This window comes from Perca fluviatilis, chromosome 20, assembly GCF_010015445.1.
Source record: "Perca fluviatilis chromosome 20, GENO_Pfluv_1.0, whole genome shotgun sequence".
Classification (NCBI taxonomy): domain Eukaryota; kingdom Metazoa; phylum Chordata; class Actinopteri; order Perciformes; family Percidae; genus Perca; species Perca fluviatilis.
In genome coordinates this window covers 22,817,683-22,840,214 of record NC_053131.1, presented here as the reverse complement: position 1 = coordinate 22,840,214, position 22,532 = coordinate 22,817,683, and the positions used below count along the sequence as shown (strand labels likewise).

Sequence of the window (22,532 nt, the reverse complement as noted above, 5' to 3'; positions counted from 1 at the left end):
ACCAGTTCTTGATGACAAATCCTACTTAAGAGGAGCCTGAACAGTAACAGTGAACATCAGACTAATGGGACAATTAGAAAAAGGATGCTCCTCAATGTGACAATTTGATCTGTACATACATTAGGCAGCAGTTTATTCTTTTCCATTATAAATTATTTATTAGTGTATGATACTGTATGAGCTTTGAATTATAAAAAACTTCAATTTGGAAACAAGAACTATACAGACAAACTTGATTTAAATAAAACTAGGGTGCAACAATATGTATTTTACATTATAAAATATTAGTGTATCATACCGGTTTGAAAAACCTGTTGATGTCTTTGTAATATCCCAAACTCTACACCACATTTTTCTTTAGAATATCTAACCACTTGTTTCAGCAGACACCACAGCATTTTAGTAGAAATGCATTCATACAAGTTGACATAAGCACTGCAGTGGTAGGCAAATAGTGGCCCTGTCCAATCCTAAAAACTATTCTTTATAAATTAAACATACAGACCTGTGTTTCCACTACACTTGTAAACCTGTCCAGTGAACAATGGTGAAACAAACTGGCCCATGGTTTACCTATTGACCCCTGAAGCACAACTTCCTGCCAAAGAGAGATGCTTTTTATGAATACTAAACTTTGCAAATGTTAAGTTTTACTTTATTTCCCTCATGTACTCAATTATTGTAAATATCTGGACTGAATTTACTTTATTTTTTTTTAAGTTGGCTTGTTTGCAAAATCTCACTTGCTACAGTGACTATCAAGGGTCGGTGTAAAGAGCAGTCTTGGGCCGGAAGCAGGAAGTCCGAGCGGAGTTTTTGACAGGATACGTAGATTGTGTGAGCGAGGTAGCGGGTAAATACAAACAACTGTATTGTGAATGTAATAGTCATGACTGTTGGGAGTGAGGAGGACGAAGATTGGGATTATGACGGTATGGAGTGGCGAAAGTGGCGCTTGAATAAAGAAATTGAGGGATCTCCATTTCTGGAGTTTTATTGTCTGTTTCAATGGAGGATATTAAAACAGAACTAAAAGGAGGGAAAGGGATTGATGCTAAACATATAATTAGCAAAAGAAATGGAGAACGAGTAGAAACATTATCAGCAATCATTAACTTTGAACGTGACCTCCCAAGAAAAGTTATGCTAGGTTTTTTTCAGTTATCCAGTCGGAGAGTACATTCCTCCAGCATTAAGGTGCTTTACTTTTTCTTTTTTTTTTTATTGCTAAACGACACTGGGCACAACCAAGGGAGTAAGCTTCGCTTCAGAACTCGAACCTCCGATGGCGCCATTTTGACGCTACAAAGAGATCCCCTCCCGTTAGCATTTCACTGACTAGCATACATTTTGGCGCCACTTTGACAGCGAATACTTTACATCTGAAGTGTTTAAAGACTCTATTTGTCCATTGTTTATTTCTAAAGAAGCACGATAATGTATAAAAGGCTCCATTACCTTGTACCTCACGTTATGGCTCCGTAGCAGACGTTTTTATAAAAATAGGCTAACGATTGTGTCATAACCAAGTGACTTACTGTCGCACAGTAGAGGAATTACCGTATAGTACAGGAGAAGCTCGCAGGCAGTTTCTACTTACGCTAGCTGTTTAAGTTTAATTACTAATGTTAACTAGCATGTTAGTGATCAATAATTAGCCTGTGCCCATGTTATCTCCTTACATATACCTACACTCTCCGTCTCTAAGATTGGGAATGATTGAGATTTCTCTTGGCACAGCTACCAGGAGACTTACAACTTTCAGACACGTTGCTCAGGTCACATTTACGTTGTCTCTGTCAGTTGGAGGCTGCGCAGTAAAGCAAGTGATCACCGGAAAAGTGCTTCTAATAGCCTTCACTGGTCTCCGTCCAGAGCAACGGGCTCTGTTGGTCCATTTTATATATGTCAATGGACACAACTGAAGCCACATGTGCAAAACTCAAACTACAGTCTGCACTACCAACAGTCACCTGAACTAAACAGTTCACATCTCCTGCAAAAGTCATTCCAAGCAACAAAACTCTAAACACACGTCTCAAAACAGGCTCAGTGCAGCCAAACACTATGAACAATCCTCACTGAGATAACACACACTGGCCCTCATTTACGAAACGTGCGTACGACCTCAAATAGGCGTAGGACAGGCGTAGGACAGGCGTATGCCGATTCCTACGCCTAGCTCGGCATTTATCAATTTGAACGGGAGCGTAGACTGCTTTGCTGTTTTCGAGTCAGTAATCAGTTTAACAGGAGAAGAAGTCATCAGTTGATCACTTATCAGCAATGGCAGATCTGGCTTCTTCAGGTTTTCGTTTCTCTTTTAAAGGTGCCCTGCCATACAAAAACGTTTTTACTTGCATTTTTCGAAATATGTTAGGTCCATATGTGTTTGTGTTATGTTGTGAATGTGAAAATGAACTGCTACCTCCTTCCTCATCTCTAGCCACTGAAAAGAAATAAGCGAGAAATCAGGCCAATTACAAAAGCTGGTCAGTCTGACATCATATTGCCTGAGCTCATTACTATTCATTAGCTCGCCCAGTTGGGCTGGGTAAAGGATTCTGACAGCCAGGCTCTCATTGGCTAGCTGTTAGCCAATCAGATTCAAACAGCTTAGCTTGTTGAATATTAATGAGAACTGGCAGAAATCGAGCTGAGTCTTCCTGCAGGCTTTCTATACCACACTAGAATGGCTTAAAACAAGGTAACCAAGGCATTTCTTCCTCAAAACATGTTACAGAGTCAGTTCAGACATTACCACAAAGTCATGAAATACGTGTGGCAGTGCACCTTTAAAGTGTCAATGACCACAAGTGAATGATTTATTTCTGCCATTGACCGACATATTTCGGCTTGTTTTTCCAGCCCCTCTACTGTCAGGAGACAGGGTCGAGGTGGTGGTCCAGCACAGGGTGCTCTCCCTCACAGCTGTTGCCTGGCTCTGACTCATGAAAAAACATGAGTAAAATAAAAGACACTGCATAAACTCCGCTAATGTGTGTTTATTTAAATATAGGTACACTATGTAGGCCTAAGATATTGCAATATAAGCCTGTATATCTACTATTAGGACTATAGCATACATGTGTCAAGGATGTATAAATTAAATAAACTTCAGCGGGAGTCCGATTTACTAGGGCAACACTGTTGATCGCATCAATGATCTCTTTCCATTCTGCATTCTTTCTACAGCCTTACACATTTTCAGGCTGCCAAATAGTACACACATTAGTGCAAATTAACCTGAGATATCAGGGTTTCAATCTCCACCTCTAAAAAGTGCTGCTTCTTAGCCGGATTACGTCTCGCCATATCGTAAATTGTAGGGCGATCGAGGCCTCAAAACCGAGACTGCTTTTATTTTCAGCCAAGTTAACATGCGTAAAACTTTGTATGAACATAACAAAATTCAACTACTAAGAACTAAACTGAACAACGTTTCACAGACATGTGACTAACAGAAATGGAAAAATGGGTCCCTGAAGAAAGGATGGTCAAAATCAAAAGTTGCAGAACGTTACAGGGAAGACATCCTCCTCCCTCATGTGGTAGCCTTGCCTTAATTAGCGGTTACATTTATTCGATTATTAATGAGTGTTTTTCACTTTTTATAAAGATATTTTTTTTGCGCATTTTCAGCCTTTATTTCGATAGGACAGCTGAAGACATGAAAGGAGAGAGAGAGGGAGAATGACATGCAGCAAAGGGGGCCGCAGGTCGGAGTCGAACCTGTGGCCAGCTGTCAGGGCGCCCTAGAGAGTTTTTCATTTAAAGGTTCGACTACATGCTTATTCCGTAGACCATTTAGTGTTCTCCACAATCACAGACTTCCATATTGCATACTTGTTTGAATGCAAAACAGGCTATAATGGCTATGTCGGGACAGCTGTTTTAACCGTCCCGACCAGGCTGTAACTCCATGTACTTTAAGTAAATGCACTAATATCTGTGTTTATACAATAATTTATGGAGGTGATACATAGAAAAGCAGTTTTAGAAAGATGAAAATAGATTTGGGCCCACCAGGTAGGGGGTCGAGTTTTCCCATGTTATCCTATGGAGACTGACGGGCTGTGGGTCGTAAGAGCACTTATTTGGATGTGCAGTGGCCTAACCCACGTAAAAACATAGTGAAACGGCATTTTCCACAATAGAAACATGATAAAAATGGGAAAACTTACTGTTCTAGCTATAAAAATGGCAGAATCATCCACAGTGCATGGTATTTCAATAACCGCGATGACGGTAATTAGTTGTTAACAGACATTCACGAAGACGTATAGCCCAGCAACAATCTAGCTAAAATAACACCTTTTGGGATTACCATTCATGATATGTAGTAAAATATTGAAGTTGTGGGAAGTTGATATGGCTTAAACTATATGTTTAATTCGTCCCCCCACGCTGTTTAAATCGTCCTGACCAGAAGCGACGAATGGAACATTACGCACCACTTTTGCTGTAATAATTCCTCAACAGTTTTATTCAAAGCTGAAAATGCAACTGTATTTGACAGATGACAGGTGTAGGTTGCTAGTGACAAAATATTAGCTTTCAGTGCGATACGATCGCTTTGTAAATTACGTTTAATTAAAAAGTGTTTCAACGGCTCTCCCCTATGTAGGTGGCGGCATGCACCTTTAGACGTTAGTTTGTACCCCGCCAATTAACTAAAGAAGAAGAAGAAGACTATTTAATAACGTGCAACCAAAGAAACCTGCCACTGCTTCCATTGGAAGACTGAACCAAGCTTAACTTCGCCTGTTCACCAACCGGCTGCCAATTCGTCCGAGTCGCCACTAATTAGCTCCAGCTGTGCCCGAGTGCTGGTTTCACGTGCAGATTGAAAGGGAAAGGTAGAAGGACAGCAGTCTTTTGCGATGAAAATGTGGCGTCTCTATATTTTGTGCAGTGTTTTATCACTTTGCCTCAGCTGTGCAATAGGCACTCATGAATCTGCATTTACCAGAAGAAAAAAAGTTTCCAAACCGGGTACTCCAAACTCCCAATCAATTCAGCAGTCAAGAACAGACTACAGAAAATCCTCTCCGAGGTCAGGCCTACCTACCAGCATTTCTCCAATGTCTCCACTGAGTTCCCAAAGGCCTTACCCTCCTCTGACCCCTCGACCCATGCGTCCAGGGGAGCCCAAGGCAGAGATCCTGTCGGACTCCGCTTACCTCCCAGACGTTTCTGTAACCTGCTCCGCGTCTGACGTTGTCGTGCGGGTCAAACCAGCTTTCTACGGTCTGGGCGCAGAGACAGAGGAGCTGAAATTAGGCAGCTCCTGCAAAAGCAACGGGGTTCTCAGACCATACAGTGACCTGCTTTTCACGTATCCCCTGACAGCGTGTGATGCCGTGCGTGAGGTAAGATTTGTCATTCGTTTTCAGACTCTTAATCCTAATGTTAAAATCATAATATCTGATCCTCTCTGTGACAGTCGTCCCACGGGTATCTGCTCTACAAATACGAGCTCCATTATGAGCCTTCGCGAGAGCGTTTTCCAAGGATGACTGTCGACATTGAATGCCGTTATCAAAGGTTAGTTGTGCGTGTGTGTGTGCGTGCGTGCGTGCGCGTATGTGTGTTTTTAACAATCTCCAAAACCTGTCCAGGAGCAACCATGTGCATCGTCGGATTGTGCGGCCCACCTGGGAAACTGCCGTTGTGCGTAAAATGCTGAAAGGAAGTCCAACTGACTTCCAGATAGCGTTGATGGATGGTATGTTTCAACAACTGTGGATTGTAGTGACTAAGAGCTGCTTCTTTCCAGTGCAATGTTTTTGTCTGTTTTATAAACTGGTCTATTTGATGCTTAGATTCATGGAGCACACCTGCCGAGTCTCCGGTGTACCAGCTGGGAGAGACTATTAATTTCGAGGTCTCTGCTCCTAATCTCTCAAATGGTGGAAAGCTGTACATCAATACCTGCCATGCTACACCATCCAGTGGCTCTAAAGCCTATATACTCAAATACACCATCATTGACAATTTTGGGTGAGTATTATGCACAGTAATATTTTAATCTCACCCTTGGTGTCCTGATTTGCAATTTAACATTTTGTCATGTTGTCATCCGCAGCTGTTTGCTGGACAGCAAGAGCAACCCAGGGGCCTCTCAGTTCATCTCTCGGACAGACAATTCCCTAAGATTCTCCCTAAAGGCTTTCCAGTTTACTTCTGACCCTTATCCGGAGGTGAGCATGGGGTCAAATTCTCAGGATTCACGGATTTTAACTGTAGCTTAACCCAGTTTCCATTTGTAGATCAGTATTCACTGCAGTTTGTTTGTCACACCTGAGGATGCGGGTCCTGCATACAAATCATGCACCTACATAGGGAACGGGTGAGTGTTGACACCATGAACTAAATTACCATTCCAGGTTTATAGGTGGCTTTTTCTTTCGGAGGTTTCCCTGTGGATTAAGCGCATTTTTGTGTATTTGCCATGATAGGTGGAAGGCCCTCTCTGGTGATGACTCCATATGTGAATGCTGTGATTCACAATGTGTGACCTCTAAACCCCAGAGGGCCATGATGGAAGGTATGTGGCTTTTATCTTTTTCTTTAAGCCTTTTATTAGATTTCAAGGAGATGTATGCACCATCCCTCTCGGATATATTGGATTGTTGTGGTGGTTTAACTTGCACTGCAAGTGTCATATCTCTAGCTGACAATTCTTTTGTGCTCAACTATAAAACTATCAAAGCAACTATAGATTTTCTTGTGACTATTAAAAATGGCTACATCTCTACTTTTTTCAAGGCTCTGCCAGCAGTGCGTCATTGTTGGTCTCTGATCAGCTGTATGCAAAAGATGCTTTCCTTCCTGTCAGCATGAACAAAGGCGAGACCCCGTGGAAAAGCGCCGACGTAGTAAAGTATGACGAAGTGCAAGATGAGGATGAGGAGCAGCTTGAAGAGGAAAGTGGGGTTGTCTCTGGAGTGACGACAGAACCGGATTTAGAGGAGTTGGGCCTTAGGAGGATCTTAGGGGAGGAAGACTGTGAAGTGAAGGATTCAAATCAGTTCCAAGAGGATGGGTCAGGGTATGTAGTGGAGGGGGAGATGGAGGGATTTGGAGGAGAAGATGAGATCCCTTTGAATCAGAAGGAAGGCAAAGTGTTGAATCGCTGGAGAGGGAGTAGAGAGGTAGAGCCGCTGGTTTCTGAAGGCAGGGAAGAAAACTGGAAGCCTACAGATGGAGGTGAAGAGGATGATGGGATGACCTCCTCTGAGGTGGAGTGGAAGACTGACGGTCTGGCAGATTTCAGAGACGATAGTGAGAGGACCTGGTATTTCACATGGAGGTAGCTTTAGTTTAATGAATGGTTCGGTACTCAGCTCAAAGACTGGAACGCTCCGTAACAGAACTTATGACTTATTTCAATAAAAACATGAACATGCAGTTGAGTCTTTTGTCATGACTTAAAATGGTCAATTTTGTTTTAAACTTTTTTAATTGTAACTAGATTTGAAGATTTTTATTGATCTTCAACATTATGAATGCCAGTAGTTGACATATCCATTAAGCAATGTATTAAAAATGTCAAACATAAGAAATATCACATCAGTAATGTACAGCATTGAGTTTCAAGAAAGGGTTCGGCATGTTTTTGATTGTAACAATTCTGATTTCAATTCAGATTCTTGATTATTTGGGGGGGAGAAGAGTTGAAACTGGTGACATGCTTATTTCACAGATAAGACATTTCATTTTGTGCACCATGGCTGCAACACAAGCACCTAGAGGGACAGTGTCTGCTACGGAAACCAAAACTTGTACGTGTTCAATTTTGGAAGTGATTGGATTCCAAACTCAATTTTCCAGATGATTCCAATGAAAAACTCCCATTGGAATCGATTTGGAAATTTTTCCAAGTTGGAACCGGTTCTTGACAAATCCTACTTAGGAGGCTGGACAGTAACTGAACATCAGACTAACAGGACAATTAGAAAAAGTATGCTCCTCAATCAATGTGACAATTTGATCTGTCATACATCTTTATTTTCCATTATAAATGATTTATTACAGTGTATGATACCAGTTTGAAATCTATTATAGTTCAACACAAAGATCCCACTGTTTGAGCAATAACTGAGGAAAGGCAATTCCTCCATTATCAGTAACTAAAAGCAGCAGAAAATGACTAGTATTGCTTTACGGTGTCTGCTCACTGTTGCTTTGACATTAATCGTTATGCACAGAGCTTTGAATTAAAAAAAACGTGGAGATTTTTTTAGAACAAATTTGGAAACTAGCTATACAGACAAACTTGATTTATTAAGAAATTTGATGGTGCAACAACATTACAAAGAAGACATTCTGTATGTAGAGACCCTCTGAACATGAAAACAGGAAAAATAACTTAATTCATATTTTTTAACAATTTGTGTGGAAACTTTTAGAGAAAATACAGAACAGAGCATAGATCCATCATTACTGATGTTAAAATGTACAAAATCTTGCTATATTTACAGATGAGCGCCCCCAAAGTCCCATTGTTATGAGTACTGACTAAAGCTCTGATTCAGCAGGACATAAGTGGTACAATCAATGTTTGACACTAGAGGGTGGTATATTCCCTCTCTTGCAAAGGTAAAGCTCAGAAGTCCCTCTGCAAAAGAAAATATGCTTTATTCACTCTTAGTAAAATGCAAAATTAGTACGTGAGAAAATTAAGACCCACACCATTAACATCAAAGTCAAAGGATTTTCTTTAAAATCTTTGAAATAAGCATCTCATCTATCCAAATCCAGTTTTTCTTTCAAACACAAAGACCAACTTGCAGCAAATTCAGTGTTATTGGTAAGTCCTTCCCAGGTCTCCTTCAGTCTTTACAATCATGTCATACCTCCTTCAACAGTACCTGCTGTCCCATTTGTTATCTCTGCAGCATCTGAGGTTGGAGAATATAGGCAGCATTAGTTTAAAGGAGTGCAGAAGAGTTGTACAATAAAATGAAAACAGATTTTTAGCCATGCTAGCCGCATGGCTCTAGGGATGGCAATCTAGATTAGTTGGTCCAACACTTTGTTGCAAACTGAAATATCTCAACAACTATTGGATGGATTGTCATGGCATTTTGCATTAATGTTTCCTTCAGAATGAATTGTAATCTCCCTTTAATTTGTCTTGTACTTTGGTTTATAAGGTACTTTTTATTTAGTGCAAATTTATTTTCCATAACATTGGCATGCTACCAAGCTAAGATGCTGAACATTAAACATGCTAAAGCTGCATTCATGCAATATCAGGGTCGAGGGGTCAGAGGAGGGTAAGGCCTTTGGGAACTCAGTGGAGACATTGGAGAAATGCTGGTAGGTAGGCCTGACCTCGGAGAGGATTTTCTGTAGTCTGTTCTTGACTGCTGAATTGAAAACCACGCGTTAATCCCACTACATAAACCCACAATAGATAACACCACTGTTAACCTTGTTGTCACTTCATTGAAATAGCCCCAATTAGCTATTTTTGTAGTGTTGAAACCCAGTACAAACTGTGCAAGTTTTTCTAAATTAGCTGATTCCATAAGTATTAATATCGTCATTTATTTAGATTATCTCTGATTTAGATTACAATTTGGGAGTTGACGTGAACTGTTTTTCTCACTTGGTTGCTCATAATTATGGTTCAGTTAAATGATATGACGTGAATGCCAACACGTTGGCACTGTCATTTTGAGCATTGTAGCATGCTGACATTAGTGCTTAGCTCAAAGGATTTGCTGTGCCGAAGTTCAGCCTCACAGAGCTGCTAAGCGTTGCTGTATAGACTCTTAGTCTTGTTCATCGTTTCCTTATGCGTTTTTATTTATAATGATCAATCTCTCTTACCCTCGATACTCTCTTGCAGTGCTTCCTGTCCTGCAGTTTGCTCTGTCTCTTCACTGGTCTCATTCTCTTTGCCCTTCGCTTTGGGTTTCCTTGCAACAGGTGGTGGCACCTTGACTCCCTGCTTCACCGACTCCGCTTCACTCACCTCCTTCTGTTACGGTTTGCCATGGTCTCCAGTGGCGACTTAGTCTCAATCACCACCTTCTTGTTGCTCTTGGAGAAGATAAAGCTTGCTGTGCTGGAGGGGGACTTGCGGAGGTCTATTGGTGAGGTCGGTGAGTTCAAGCTGAGGCGAGATCCAGGGCCGGCGTTTGATCTGGCTGCTGTTCTCAGGCGGATGGCCTCCTGTAGGTTCATGGAAGGAGAGGAGGTCATGGCAGGAGGAGCCTTTTTTGTAGGGGAGGCGACTGTGGATGAAGATACAGGTAGAACCAATAGAGACTGGGACTTGGGCAAAGCTGGTTGTGCAGTAACTATGGCAGTTGGAGAGGTGGGTGGTGGAGAGTTGGGTGGTGCATTGATGGGTGTGTTAGAGACGATGATCAGAGACCTTCTGATGGGCTTCTGAGGAGCTTCACCACTGGCAGATGAGGTTTGGCCAAGATTGCTGGGCTCCTGCATCCTCATGGTGACCTCAGCCTCTGGCAGCTCGAGCTTTAGGAGTCGCGGGCTGCTGTTGACTGGCCGCAGCTTGACCTTCTGCAGAAAGGAAAGGGGTGAGCAATAGGAGTGGGTCCCTCCTGTACAACAGGGGCAGAGGTCAGCTCCGCGGTTTGGTTTTCTGTGCTTGCAGGACTGTGCTGGTCCTTAATATTGACAAGACCCTGCCCAGGTAAAGGTGGAGGTAAAGGAATGTTTACAGGTGGAGAAGGAGCCGGTTCTTGAGCCTTTTCTGGTGAAGGAGAGTTTTCAAAAGCTAGTGGGATAGAGACTTCAGATGGTGGTGAAGGGGAAGGCTCCTGGGTTGCTGGGCCATCAGTGTTTGGGAGTACAACCTGAGGTTGGTTGAGAAACTGTATGGGAGGCGGAGGGGGAATACTCTGAGGGGGAGTGAGAATACTGTTGGATGAAACTAGGTTAGATTCAGATTTGGATGGGATACTCTCTTGTGGAAGATCAATCTCCTGCTCTGATGACTTGGGTTGTGACGGTAGGGGTGGTGGTGGCGGTGGAATACTTTGTGGTGGAGTGAGCTTGATAACGGGTGTCGCCTCTTCAGAAGATTGACAGGCACTCTCTTGAGGAGATAGAGGAGAAATCTCCTCAGTGGACAGAGTGCAGACCTCTTTAGGAGGCAGAGGGGAGACCTTGATAACCAGTGGAGGGGAGACCTCTTTAACTGGTGCAGGAGGTACCTCCGTAACCAGTGTGACGGAGACGTAATTACCATTTGGAGGGGGGCTCTCTTGAACCAGAGGAAGAGAGGACTCTTTGGGCCTCACAGGAGAAACCTCTTTAGGTGGCGGTGGAGGAGAGACCTTTTTAGTCATAGGAGGGGAGACTGCTTTAACTGGTGGAGGGGGAGCCGTATATGATGGGGGAGGTGGGATACTCAGCGGTGGAGGTACGATCTCCTGGGATGTACTGGGCTTCTCTGGATCAGCCTCTGTGGCCACCCTAACACATTCTGTTTTCACCACTGATGTAACAGACGTGGTTGTACAAGAGGAGACACCACCAGGAATGGATCTCTCTGGTGGCACCTGAACAGGTAGAACTATCCCCACCTCACCAAACATTGGGGGAGGTGGGAGAGGGAAATCAAGCTGATCCGGCCCCGGATCCGCTTGTGCCATTAGTGGAGGTGGTGGGGGCCAAGACGACTCGGGGGACACAACAACTGATGTGACAGAAGCAATCTTTGTGGCGTGTTTGGTGGGAGGTTGGGGAGGATGGTGCACCGGAGGAGGAGAGGGAGATGGAGGAATGCGCACTAATGAAATGGCAGGTAACATATCCATGTCAGTCTTTACCTCTGTAGTTTGTGGGGATGTCTTTATGGCTTCTTCTTCTTCTCTCACTGCTGCCAGCCTTCCTTCGCGTTTCTCTACAGCCTTCACTAACATCCCATTTATTAAGTCACTTACTCTTACTTTTTCAACTTTTTCTGTCACTTTGCTATTTCCTTTCAAATCAACATTCGGCTCAGCCAGTCTGTCATTGTTCTCTTTGTGAATCTCTGCACTCAAAATCTCACTTTCTTGAACTTTCTTTGTCTCCAGCACATGTAGGGATCCATTAACGGACTCCACTGTTACAGACGGATTCTGGTGTTTCCTTTCCACCACCAAGCTTTTCACAGAGCCCTCTGTAGATGCAGAAGGAGACTGCCTCGGTTGTCTCCTGTCCTTTGGATTTTTCTTTATGATGGCGTAAAGGTTATCAGGTGCCGGGGGTCCTAGCAGCAGCTCAACGGAACGCTTGCTATGAGCCCATACCTCTGGAGGAGGGGGTGGAGGTGCATGGACTTTAGGTGGTGGAGGGATGTTGAAGAGTTCTCTTAAGGCCCTTACAGAAGGGCTGACACTGACAGCATCGACTGTGGTGTCAGGTTTGAGACCATCTGGCTGCGGGAGAGGGGATGAAGTTGAAGCAGCAGGAGTGGACCCAGGAAATAACCTTTGAAGCTTTGCTAAGATGATCTTATGCCTTGGAGAGGTGTACTGGGGCTGTTTAGAAAGCTGTGGGGATCTGCCATCTTGGCTGGAGTAGCCACTGGACGGGGATATTATTTTGCTTGGCTCATTCTCCTGAAGTGGTTTCTGCATCTCTTGTAAAGCATCTTTGGAAACCGTTTCCTCAACCTTTGCAGCATCAGCCTCTGCCTTTAGTGCCTGCAGCTGCAATCTGATGGGACTGAATGACACAGAACCTGTGGAGTCGTCCAGAGAACTGGTGTCAGCATTGTATCCAGGGTTGTCTATGGTTATGGAGGGCACAGGAAACAATTTGTTTTTCTCATTTTCCTCATTAGAGGCATAGGCGTTATGGAGAGGAGATTCCCTTGAGTTGATCCTAACCTCTGCCAGATCACGTGACCGTCGCTTCATCTTACTGTGAAGGGAATAGGAGCGGCTTGGAGGAGGAGGAGCCCTCTTGGGCTTCATGACAGAGAGGCTACGCGCAAACGACCCCTCTTTCTTAACCTCGTCTCGCTTAATAATGAGCTGGCCATTGGAGGTGCATTTTGAAGCCTTGCTGATTGAGGAGTAAACACTGATTTTGTCCTCTTTAGCAGAGGCATCTCCGTCCTGTGACCTCATCTGTCTGGGGGAGCTGTTGATTGAGATGGTAGAGGAGTCAGATACCAAGGTCTCTGACGACTCAGAGTTGCTCCAACAAGAGCTGTCAGACATATTGGAAGGGTTGTAGCGGGAGGCGGAGGTGATGTTGGAGGCTCTGGAGGAAGTGGTTCTGGAGGAAGAGGCTCTAGAGGAAGCACGGGAGGGGGCTGGGCTGGACAGCAGCAGGCTGCTTTTGCTGACGGTGCGGACACTGTTGCGACTTCGTCCACGGCTGATTTCCACCACATCGATTGAGGGTGGCAACACAGCATTGGGAATGATTTTGGACATGTAGGGGGCCTGGGGTGACATGGACATGACAGGGCCTGGTGGCTCCTGCTGAAGGCTGTTGGCAGTGGTCATCCATGGAACGGCCAGGGACCGAGGCCTCTGCCCACCTGACAAGGCAGGGCCCAGGCGGTGCAGCAGGGCCAGGTCATCCCTATGACCAGCATGGGTGGCACCGAGCTGCTCGAGTCGGCCTTCGTTGAGGGGATGGATGACATTCATGTGCTGAAGGCTGGCGCTGGCTCCCTTTTGTGACTGTGCTGCCTGCTGTGGCCCATCAGTGGTTGTGCTGTCGTCAGTTTCACCATTATAAAGCTGGTCCTCATCTAACCTCTGAGTCAGGGACCAACCAACTCTGTCCAGACCTGAGAGAAGACCAGTTCACATTAATAGTTAAGGAAATGGAAATGCAAAGAAATCATCCATATATTTATTTTCTGTGTAGAAGACAGTAACATAAACATATTTAATACTGCATGCGATTGAAATTCATAGACAGATGGATTTTGTAAGTAATACATTTAAATGATGAGCTGCATACCCAGTTCTCTCTGAACATGCTGTGGGATACCCACAACAGTCTTCCTGTGTCTTCTCCTTGTCTTGGTCTTTTTCCCAGAGTTCAAGGGTCTGAATGTTGATTCTGTGCAGACAGAGGCATGAAAGAAAAGAGATAAAAAATATTATCCATTAATCCTTAAAAACATTCTATTTAAAGTGAATACAATCTGTCCCAATAAATGTTTAATCTGTCATTTTTACATGTGTGTATCGCTATATGTGATGTAATGACCAAGATAGGATGTAAATAGTATTTTATGCTTGTGGTGAAGTTACCTTGCCTGGTGAGTCCAGAGCGGGAAGATCTTGTGGACACGGATGATTGTACAGAAACGACAGAAGTTGTGTCAGCAATGGTACTGTCTGTCATAAACCCTCCACCTTCCCCGTCTGTGTGGACTGTCATTGTGGACTGGCAAAAAAAAAGGAGAGACAATCCTTTTGAGAGAGAAAAATCACTTGTAAAAGAACGGTGTATTTGGTGTAACTGTAAGAAAAAAACAGCAAGTCAGGGTGTGAGTTGTAACTTACAACTGTGCTTTCATTGTCCTGGAATTCCATTCCATGATTGTTTTCTGCAAGAAAGAGAGTAACATTTAACTCTGCAGATTAATAATGGCATTTAAAATGTATGTTTATATCAGAGCTGTATAGTAACGAAGTAGAACTACTTCACTACTGTACTTAAGTACTAAAAAGTTGTATCTGTACTCTACTGGAGTATTATTTTTTCTCCTACTTCCACTTTTACTTGAGTACATATTTTCGATGAGTTTAATACTTTTACTCCGATACATTTTATATGTGCTGCATAGTTACTAGTTACTGTTGTGAATTCCTCACGCTACGGAGACTGTGTAGGTTACGTGTGTAGTTACGGCTACGTTAGTTATATACGATAATTAGGTAAGAAATCCCCAAGATCGCATCGTGTTTCTTTTCATTATGGTTGCCCGTTCAGAAGTCAGAGACGATGTAAGTTTGTACTCTTTCTATTTAGCTGTTGTTGCAGCAGATGAAGCTATTCCTGAGTTGTTTCAGTTTGCAGTGAGTACTTAATGTTAACCGTTTGACCCTGTGATGTGAAGCTGCTATTTTATCTGTATGTTGCTAGCTTGCTAACTTTCCACTACGTCACACATTTTATTTCAGTATTTGTTAATAAGTGATTAATAACCCACTGTTATTTCAGATACTAGTAGTTATAACAGCTGTGACATTAATGTACCTTTTTGGGTTTATTTCAGAAACTTCCTTCATATCCAGCAATGTACAGCTTGTACAGTCTTAATACCAAGTAAAAAGTTGAACTCCAACAATATGATATTCAAAATTTGACTGCTTTCATTAATAACTACATAACACAATACTTGTACTTTTACTTTTAGTACTTGAGTAGTACATTTTAAAATAAACTACTTGCAATACTTAAGTACAAAAAATGTTGAATACTTTAGTACTTCCACTTAAAGTGATGGTTCGGAGTAATTTATCCTAGGGTCCTTTGCACCATGACCTCGAGCCAAACACCCCCCAAGAAGCTTTTTTCACCTGGGTCTAACATTGGGCGAGTTAGCGTAGAGTAGCGTTAGCTGCTGAATAGCTTAGCGCGGGGCTAATGGACCCACGTTTGTATCTCTTAAATGACCCCACTAATAAATCCCGAAATGATACCAAGGTCTACACTAGTACAAATAGGTTATGCATTGTTTGTTTATGAACACTTGCCTGCTCTCTTCTGCTCTCTGCTGCTGCTGCTGCTGCTACCTGCAGTTAGACTCACAGCAGCAACAACAGCAGCAGAGAGCAGAAGCCAGCAGGCAAGTGTTATTTACATAAACTTCTGGTGTACTTACAAACTTTCCAATCCATCGTTTTATGAGTGCATAACCTATATGTACTAGTGTAGACCTTTGGTATCATTTCGGGCATTATTAGTCATTTAAGAGATACAAACGTGGGTCCATTAGCCCCGCGCTAAGCTATTCAGCGGCTAGCGCTACTCTACGCTAACTCGCCCAATGTTAGACCCAGGTGAAAAAAGCTTCTGGGGGGGTGTTTGGCTCGAGGTCGTGGTGCAAAGGACCCTAGGGTAAATTACTCCGAACCATCACTTTAAGTGGGGTGCTTAAAGAGCACTTCAATTTCTACTCAAGTCACTTTTTTGATAGAGCACTTGTACTTTTACTCAAGTATGGGTCTCTAGTACTTTATACACCTCTGGTTTATATCCTCTGGTTCACACCCTCTTGGGCAATATGCAGACAGTTGTCAATGTTGCCACACCTCTAATTTAGTGCACAATACTGTATCACTGGAGTGCTTTGTACCTTCCTGCTGCATCATTTTCAATCCCTCCAGGGCCTCAGTGTGAAGGTTCTCCAGGTACTGATGCCTGCTGCCCTCGATGAACACGTTCTCCTGGATCAACGGGGGTGCCGGGGTCTTGTCATCGTCATCCCGCTTTGGGACAGCTTGAAGTAGAGAGAGGGGAGAGGGGATCAGTCTGGATCAACTCAAAGCTCTGTGTTACTTTAACAGTAAACGAGGGGGCCATGTGGATGGAATGAGAGCATTCAGGGACATTTAAGCACAGGAATAGTAAATATGTTTAAGAGTTAATTACATGAGAGTGTGCGAATTAAAAAGGCTGAACTCGTTCCTTCCACTCATGCAGGATTAAACTCCAGGGACTCTGACAGTGACTTTTATGAGGGATTATCACATCAAAAATCTACTGCCAGAAAAAAAAATGCATGCTCGGTATTACGCATTTTCTTCTAGGCTAAGTATTGTTTAATTAGACCGTGAGAAGGACACTAATTAAATTGCTGTCACATCTTGTTGAATGCATAGTACAGTGCATCAGTTCAATCTTACCATGTCATGAACCATGGGCACCATAAAAACAATTACAAGTTGTACTCCAAAAGCCTGAATAATGTCTTCTAATGAGTTGCTGTCATACAATATCAAGTTTAGTTTCTGATTTTAATGTTATGGTTTTACTTTGAAAGTGCAAAACTCTGTGTGGATTATTGTCACTTTTGCATTTTAAGAAGAAGAAACTTGAAAAAACAAAAAAAGATAAAAGGCAAACACTAATGTTATACTAGCTTTACATTTGCTGACCAACTGGCATACGATTGAACTCTGTGAGCCATGTGGTGCCCTCACGCTTCCAGGACAGTCTGGGATCATTGTGCTAACAACCTGCTAAGGCACTTTTATGTAATGGTGACAGCTGCTCCGCATTTAGCCACCCACTGTACTCTACTGTACACGTTGCTGTAAGACCATGCTGGATTTAGCCTCGGCAGCCATGTGTTCAGTGATCGCTACTATTTTCTTTTTTACAACTTTTGTAACAGCATTAGAGGGTGCTCCCAATAAGCAATAATCTACAAATATGATGAATTCTAATACCTTATTTTACTTCCCTGTAATGTAGAACAAGTCTTTGTTGTTAAAAAAAAGTTAGACTAGAAATCACAGCATATATCAGGGGAGTAAACATATCAAACTGACAGTAGTTTTTATGGCCCATAGCAACAGTCAATGACCACACTTTAATTACTTTACTGCCTGTCATAGGTGAGCCAGCTGATCCAGCCTGTTCTGGTCATACTTGAATAGCAGTTTTAACAATCAGGACAGGAGCAATTGGTTTGAGTAATGAACCAATCAGGTCTGTTGTCTTGTAATTTCAAACAATTGTGTTGCTTTCACTCACCTTTCCTCTTGAAGAGAGTTGGAAAGCAGTAGAAATTAGTACTAGAGTTATTAGTCAGAAGCACTACCATGGTTTCTTGTAAGTAATCCAAAGGTCCACAGAAACTATACCCAACTTGTATTAAAGAGAGAGGAGGACATTTTTGATCTAACGGTGCAGTCTGTCAGTTCAAAAAACATCCTGGAAAGATCACGGCAGGACGATAGTCTTGCTTGTTTTTGATGAAGTTGTTGTTGACAGTTCAGGTCCATGCAGAGTGTTTTTACAGCCAATAGACAATCAGAGCTCAGACGCTAATCCTCAACAGCCTAATTCCTACCATCTCTCTCTACGGTCTCTTCCCTATTCGCTGCTCAACACGATACCCAGCATCCCACTGTTGCCCCCCATCTGCAGGCAAGCTCACCCCAGATTGGTCCGTCACGGCACAGATCAAACTGAGATCATACATGTAAACGTTAAAGGGAAGAGAAAGCTGTTGTCAGGGATTTGAGATACGAGGGACGTCCCGGGTGGCTCCACACTCACTTGAGCCACAGCTTTAGCACTGTTAATAAATAACACTACACTGCTTTGTTAGATTAAAAAAACATGTTCACTGTGCGTGGCCCGGTTGGTTCAGTGGGTAGAGCAGATGCACTTATACTGAGAGGTTTATGCCTCGACGCAGAGGTCCAGGGTTCGAATCCGACCTGTAACAATTTCCTGCGTGTCTTCTCACCTAGCTGTCTGGTCACAAATTCAAGGCGGAAAAGCCCAAAAAATATTTAAAAAAAAACATGTTCACTGTAGAACTCTAGTAACACAGCAAACATATTTACTTCATTACTAGACATAACTTTGTTGTTCTGCCACAAGGGGGTGTAAGTGGATTAAAAGAATCTATTCCTAAAAGAAGATTAAAAACATGTTTAAAAAGAAGCCTGCAGCTCCACAGCACATGGAAAATGTTCCCTATTGTTTCCAGCAGCATTATATTTTGCTACTGTGCAGCAAGAATACAGAGGATGACAGAAGATCTTAAATGACGCAGTAAATCAATAGCCGCTATTTAATAATCTGGAGAAGCATTAAACACTTACTTGTTTTTGATAAATTTCTGTTGTTGAGACAATGTCTTTATCTTTTTGTCTTTTTGTTTTCTATTGAGGACACCTCAAACTCATCTGTGGCTAAGTTGTTTGCTTACTTCCTGGTGTGCTGAGCAGACATGACATGGTATGTATGTCATCTGAACAAATGGAAAACATTCTCATGTTCGTGATCCTACTGTGTGACTCAAGACAAAAACGGTTTACAAAAAAGGTAAAGAAATGAATTTGCTTTACCAGTACATAGTAACAAGTAGAAAGAGATCATTATTTGAACAGAATCCACTGCTTAAGTAAACAGAACGTTTAAATTCCTGTGTAGGGTAAAGGCAGTTTAGGACAACACTTATCTGGTTACAGCACACACTCGACTGGAGAGTGATGGGTGGGGCACAACTGCATGTTAATAAGGGGGTCATATTATTACTAGTTCTGTGATCACATTGTAATTGTGTCCAAATTAATCACTGACATATTAAAGACACCATCTGTCACTGAAGCTGGCGGTATTAACGGGCTGGTAGTGATTATGTATCAACCCAAAACTGATGTTTACATCTCGGATTTGGATGAACAGACTAAATCTAATGGGTGTGATATTGTGTGACCAGTTGCAGTGAGGAAAAACAATGTGTAAAAAATAAAAAAACAGCTCAGAGAGGAATTATGATTACATTTTATGACATGTAACTAATAGTGGATTTAAAGTAGAACATTTTGAATGAGCAAACATCTGTTGGCAAGCTTGTTTGAAAGAAAGACCAAGATATTACTCGAGAAGTTTCAGCTTTTTAAACCAATTCTTTCTTCTTTTTCCCATTTCATTTTCAAATTTTTTTATTTCCATGAGGTCTAAATGCTGTTTTTAAACCCGCTTTACACTGCCAGGAATACAGTTCTAACAAGGAAATACTGAATACTCAATATATTAATATTATCTTTCTTAAAAGAGGCCAAATTTAACAAAAATTTTATTTGTTGTAGTAATATACATAGAATGTAAACCTCCCTCCAGGTTGATAAAATTCACCAAATTCCCAGCAAAAAATAGAGAGAATGTGACCTCACTGTCCTCAGTGGCTACGGATATGCCTGACAGATACTATAGCGCAGATACTATAGTTTCAAAGGCGATGGACAAGTTAATATCATATTAATTAAGAAGTTAATATCATCTAATCTATATCATCTCTAGCAGCATCATCTTCTTAACAGGCAGCATGCTAGGAACAAGGGAGAGTAGAGAGAAAGATGAGTTGCTCGGCTTCAGACTGTATATAGTTAAAATTGACTGTAAAGAGCCAACGGTTTGAGCTTTAGATAGAGCCCCAGACACACAAGACAAACTACCACTGACGTGATGTGACTCTTTCTAGAACCGCCTCATGGGAATCAAACAGATGCAAATACCCCACACACACCTAACGTCCCTGCCCTAACTTGCCCCTCGCTCTTGTTTTGCACCACCAGGCAGACAGCCATGCAGAGGCATTCTCTCCAGCTCTGAGGGTGCTGTCTGCCAGGTGCTTAAGCCTCTCTAATCAGCACAACTGAATGCACTATGATGACAGTGGGAAAGGGCTGGAGGCTCACCGTTCTCTAAAAGCAAGAATGTACAGTCTCGATACACTGACCGGACACCCTGGTCAAAACTTGTGTGGTCCACTGACTATTTTCACGCTCTTGGTTTTCAATTAATTAAATATAAACATCCCTCCATCATGGCTGAAAGAAAGGAAGGACGAAGCATGGTGTGACAAGGACAACAATCCCAGTAACAGATACACCTGCATCATCTGGCACGCAGGGCTACACTCTAATTCACTGTCAGACAACTCTATCTGTATGCCAGCAAACCAGTTTGCATCAGATACCTCCAGAAATATACTTAAGGCACACACAAATTTTGCCGGTGGTCAGTTTTTGCACCACAGTTGACCACATTACATCTGTTTACATCCTGAACCTCCCAACAGCCTTCATCTGTCACTTCACAGATTAAAGATCAAATCCCATTAAAAAACTGTGCAGGAGAAGGTAAAATATTCAGGCCTGATAATGCCTGTTTAATATAAGCACAACTACATGTGATTACAGACAACACAGTCTCATTAGTAGAGAATAGTGTATTTAAGGTACAATTGTTAGCAAGTTGGTAAGGGTTATTTAAATCAGAATTTACAAAAAATAAACATTGTTTTATTTGTTTCTAGCTACTTTAGAGCAGCGATTCCCAACCAGGGGTACTTGTAGATTAAGAAGAATATATCAGCTGTAACACCTAAACAGATGTTGCAGCAGAGACATTTTAGAACCAAGACGCCACAACTCAGAGTAGTTTCCTGTATCTGTGTCACGTGGGCTCTGCCACGGCCACGCCTCTTTAGGAGACTAGCGGCAGGTCCTGAGTGTATTGTTTCCAATGGGAGAAGTGAACGTGAACACAGATTATGAGCTAGAGCTGGGCAATATATCGATATTATATTGATATCGTGATATGAGACTAGATATAGTCTTAGATTTTGGATATCGTAATATGGCATAAGTGGTGTCTTTTCCTGGTTTTAAAGGCTGCATTACAGTAAAGTGATGTCATTTTCTGAACTTACCAGACTGTTGTAACTGTCCTATTATTTGCCTTTACCCACTTAGTCATTATATCCACATTACTGATTATTATTTATAAAAAATCTCATTGTGTAAATATTTTGTGAAAGCACCAATAGTCAACACTACAATATCGTTGCGGTATCGATAGAGGTATTTGGTCAAAAATATTGTGATATTTGATTTTCTCCATATCGCCCAGCCCCATTATGAGCGATTCTTTATAGTCACAAAAGTATATATTGGACCCATTTTTCACAAGCCACATATCTCCAGAACATTGTGACACTAAAATGGCATTTTTCAGACGGACACATGAGGAGAAAATTACTTAGTTTGAGACCTGTTTCTGTCTCAGGACCAAACTCTCGCGAGATCTGACAACACAGAGAAGCTAACGTCAGCTAATGTTCGTGAACGCCCTAACAACACCTCTGTGATGCTAAATGTCTTTTAGCTGTGTAAATATCTAACGTTAGCAAAAGAACATATTAATAAATTATTTAAATATAAATATATTATATTATATAATATAATAATTATTTAAATATAACTTCCATCCACATTACGTTCACTACACGTTCAAACGAGGCCACGCCCCTTTAGGAGACAGGAAGTGTGTACCGTTTCATACCATTGCGCTGCTTGAAATGCGCTATCTTTAGGATCTTTGGTTGCAGTTATGCAAGAGTGCTTGAAAACTAGTTAGCAAGCGAGTAGAGAAGTTTGAACTGGTAAGTAGGTAAAAGTAATGAATACATGGTAGTAATAAATAGCTTAAAATAATGGCTTAACAGCGGCTGCATAAGTGGCTGGTATGCTTAACTAAAAGTAGGCCTCCTGGCTAAACAATTCAAATAATTAGCTAAAAGTAATGGATATAAGGTTGAACAATATCCACTTCTATATAATTAACAGTATTACACATTTGGAACACACTGTACATTTGGAATTTATGAAGGGGTACGTAAGTTTATCGGACGGGGCTGTGGGGGTAACGCAGACCAAAAAGATTGGAAACCAATGCCGTATAAAACAGAACCAAACTTCTACAACTAGGCCTGGCAAACTTGATTCCTTTTAAGGATTTGCGTTATTCTGAGTCACTCACTAAACTGGTCCGGG

At 42.1% G+C, this 22,532-nt stretch overlaps 2 protein-coding genes and 1 long non-coding RNA gene across 7 annotated transcripts in view; 1 reads left to right on the top strand and 2 right to left on the bottom strand.

Moving 5' to 3' along the window:
- The window catches only part of si:dkey-157l19.2 (uncharacterized protein KIAA1522), a 44,112-nt gene that overhangs the window by 2,914 nt on the left and 18,666 nt on the right, over positions 1 to 22,532 (bottom strand). For 3 of the 5 annotated variants that reach the window (XM_039785316.1, XM_039785319.1, XM_039785317.1), the window contains exons 3-7: positions 16,307 to 16,450; positions 14,508 to 14,551; positions 14,253 to 14,388; positions 13,957 to 14,058; positions 10,857 to 13,780 (exon numbers count right to left, since the gene is read on the bottom strand). In XM_039785316.1, the coding sequence (XP_039641250.1) occupies positions 10,857 to 13,780; positions 13,957 to 14,058; positions 14,253 to 14,388; positions 14,508 to 14,551; positions 16,307 to 16,450 (3,350 nt within the window). Of the gene's footprint in view, positions 1 to 10,802; positions 13,781 to 13,956; positions 14,059 to 14,252; positions 14,389 to 14,507; positions 14,552 to 16,306; positions 16,451 to 17,709; positions 17,950 to 22,532 lie in introns of those variants that run through there. The other 2 variants (XM_039785321.1, XM_039785320.1) reach the window with 2 other exon arrangements.
- Positions 4,715 to 7,413, top strand: LOC120548820 (zona pellucida sperm-binding protein 3-like). Its single transcript, XM_039785322.1, has 8 exons — positions 4,715 to 5,372; positions 5,447 to 5,547; positions 5,622 to 5,728; positions 5,826 to 6,003; positions 6,089 to 6,203; positions 6,273 to 6,352; positions 6,462 to 6,550; positions 6,772 to 7,413. The coding sequence occupies exons 1-8, from the start codon at positions 4,884 to 4,886 to the stop codon at positions 7,317 to 7,319; spliced, it is 1,707 nt and encodes a 568-aa protein (XP_039641256.1). The 5' UTR covers positions 4,715 to 4,883; the 3' UTR covers positions 7,320 to 7,413.
- Positions 8,625 to 9,983, bottom strand: LOC120548825. Its single transcript, XR_005637284.1, has 2 exons — positions 9,844 to 9,983; positions 8,625 to 8,906 (listed from the first exon to the last, which is right to left on the bottom strand). It is a non-coding gene; the product is annotated as an uncharacterized LOC120548825 (long non-coding RNA).

Excerpts from the sequence above, each read along its gene's own strand:
- LOC120548820 (XM_039785322.1), top strand. The coding sequence starts at position 4,884 with ATGAAAATGTGGCGTCTCTATATTTTGTGCAGTGTTTTATCACTTTGC. Across the intron at positions 5,729-5,825 it reads CCAGATAGCGTTGATGGATG|ATTCATGGAGCACACCTGCC; the intron begins GTATGTTTCAAC and ends TTTGATGCTTAG. Across the intron at positions 6,004-6,088 it reads ACCATCATTGACAATTTTGG|CTGTTTGCTGGACAGCAAGA; the intron begins GTGAGTATTATG and ends TGTCATCCGCAG.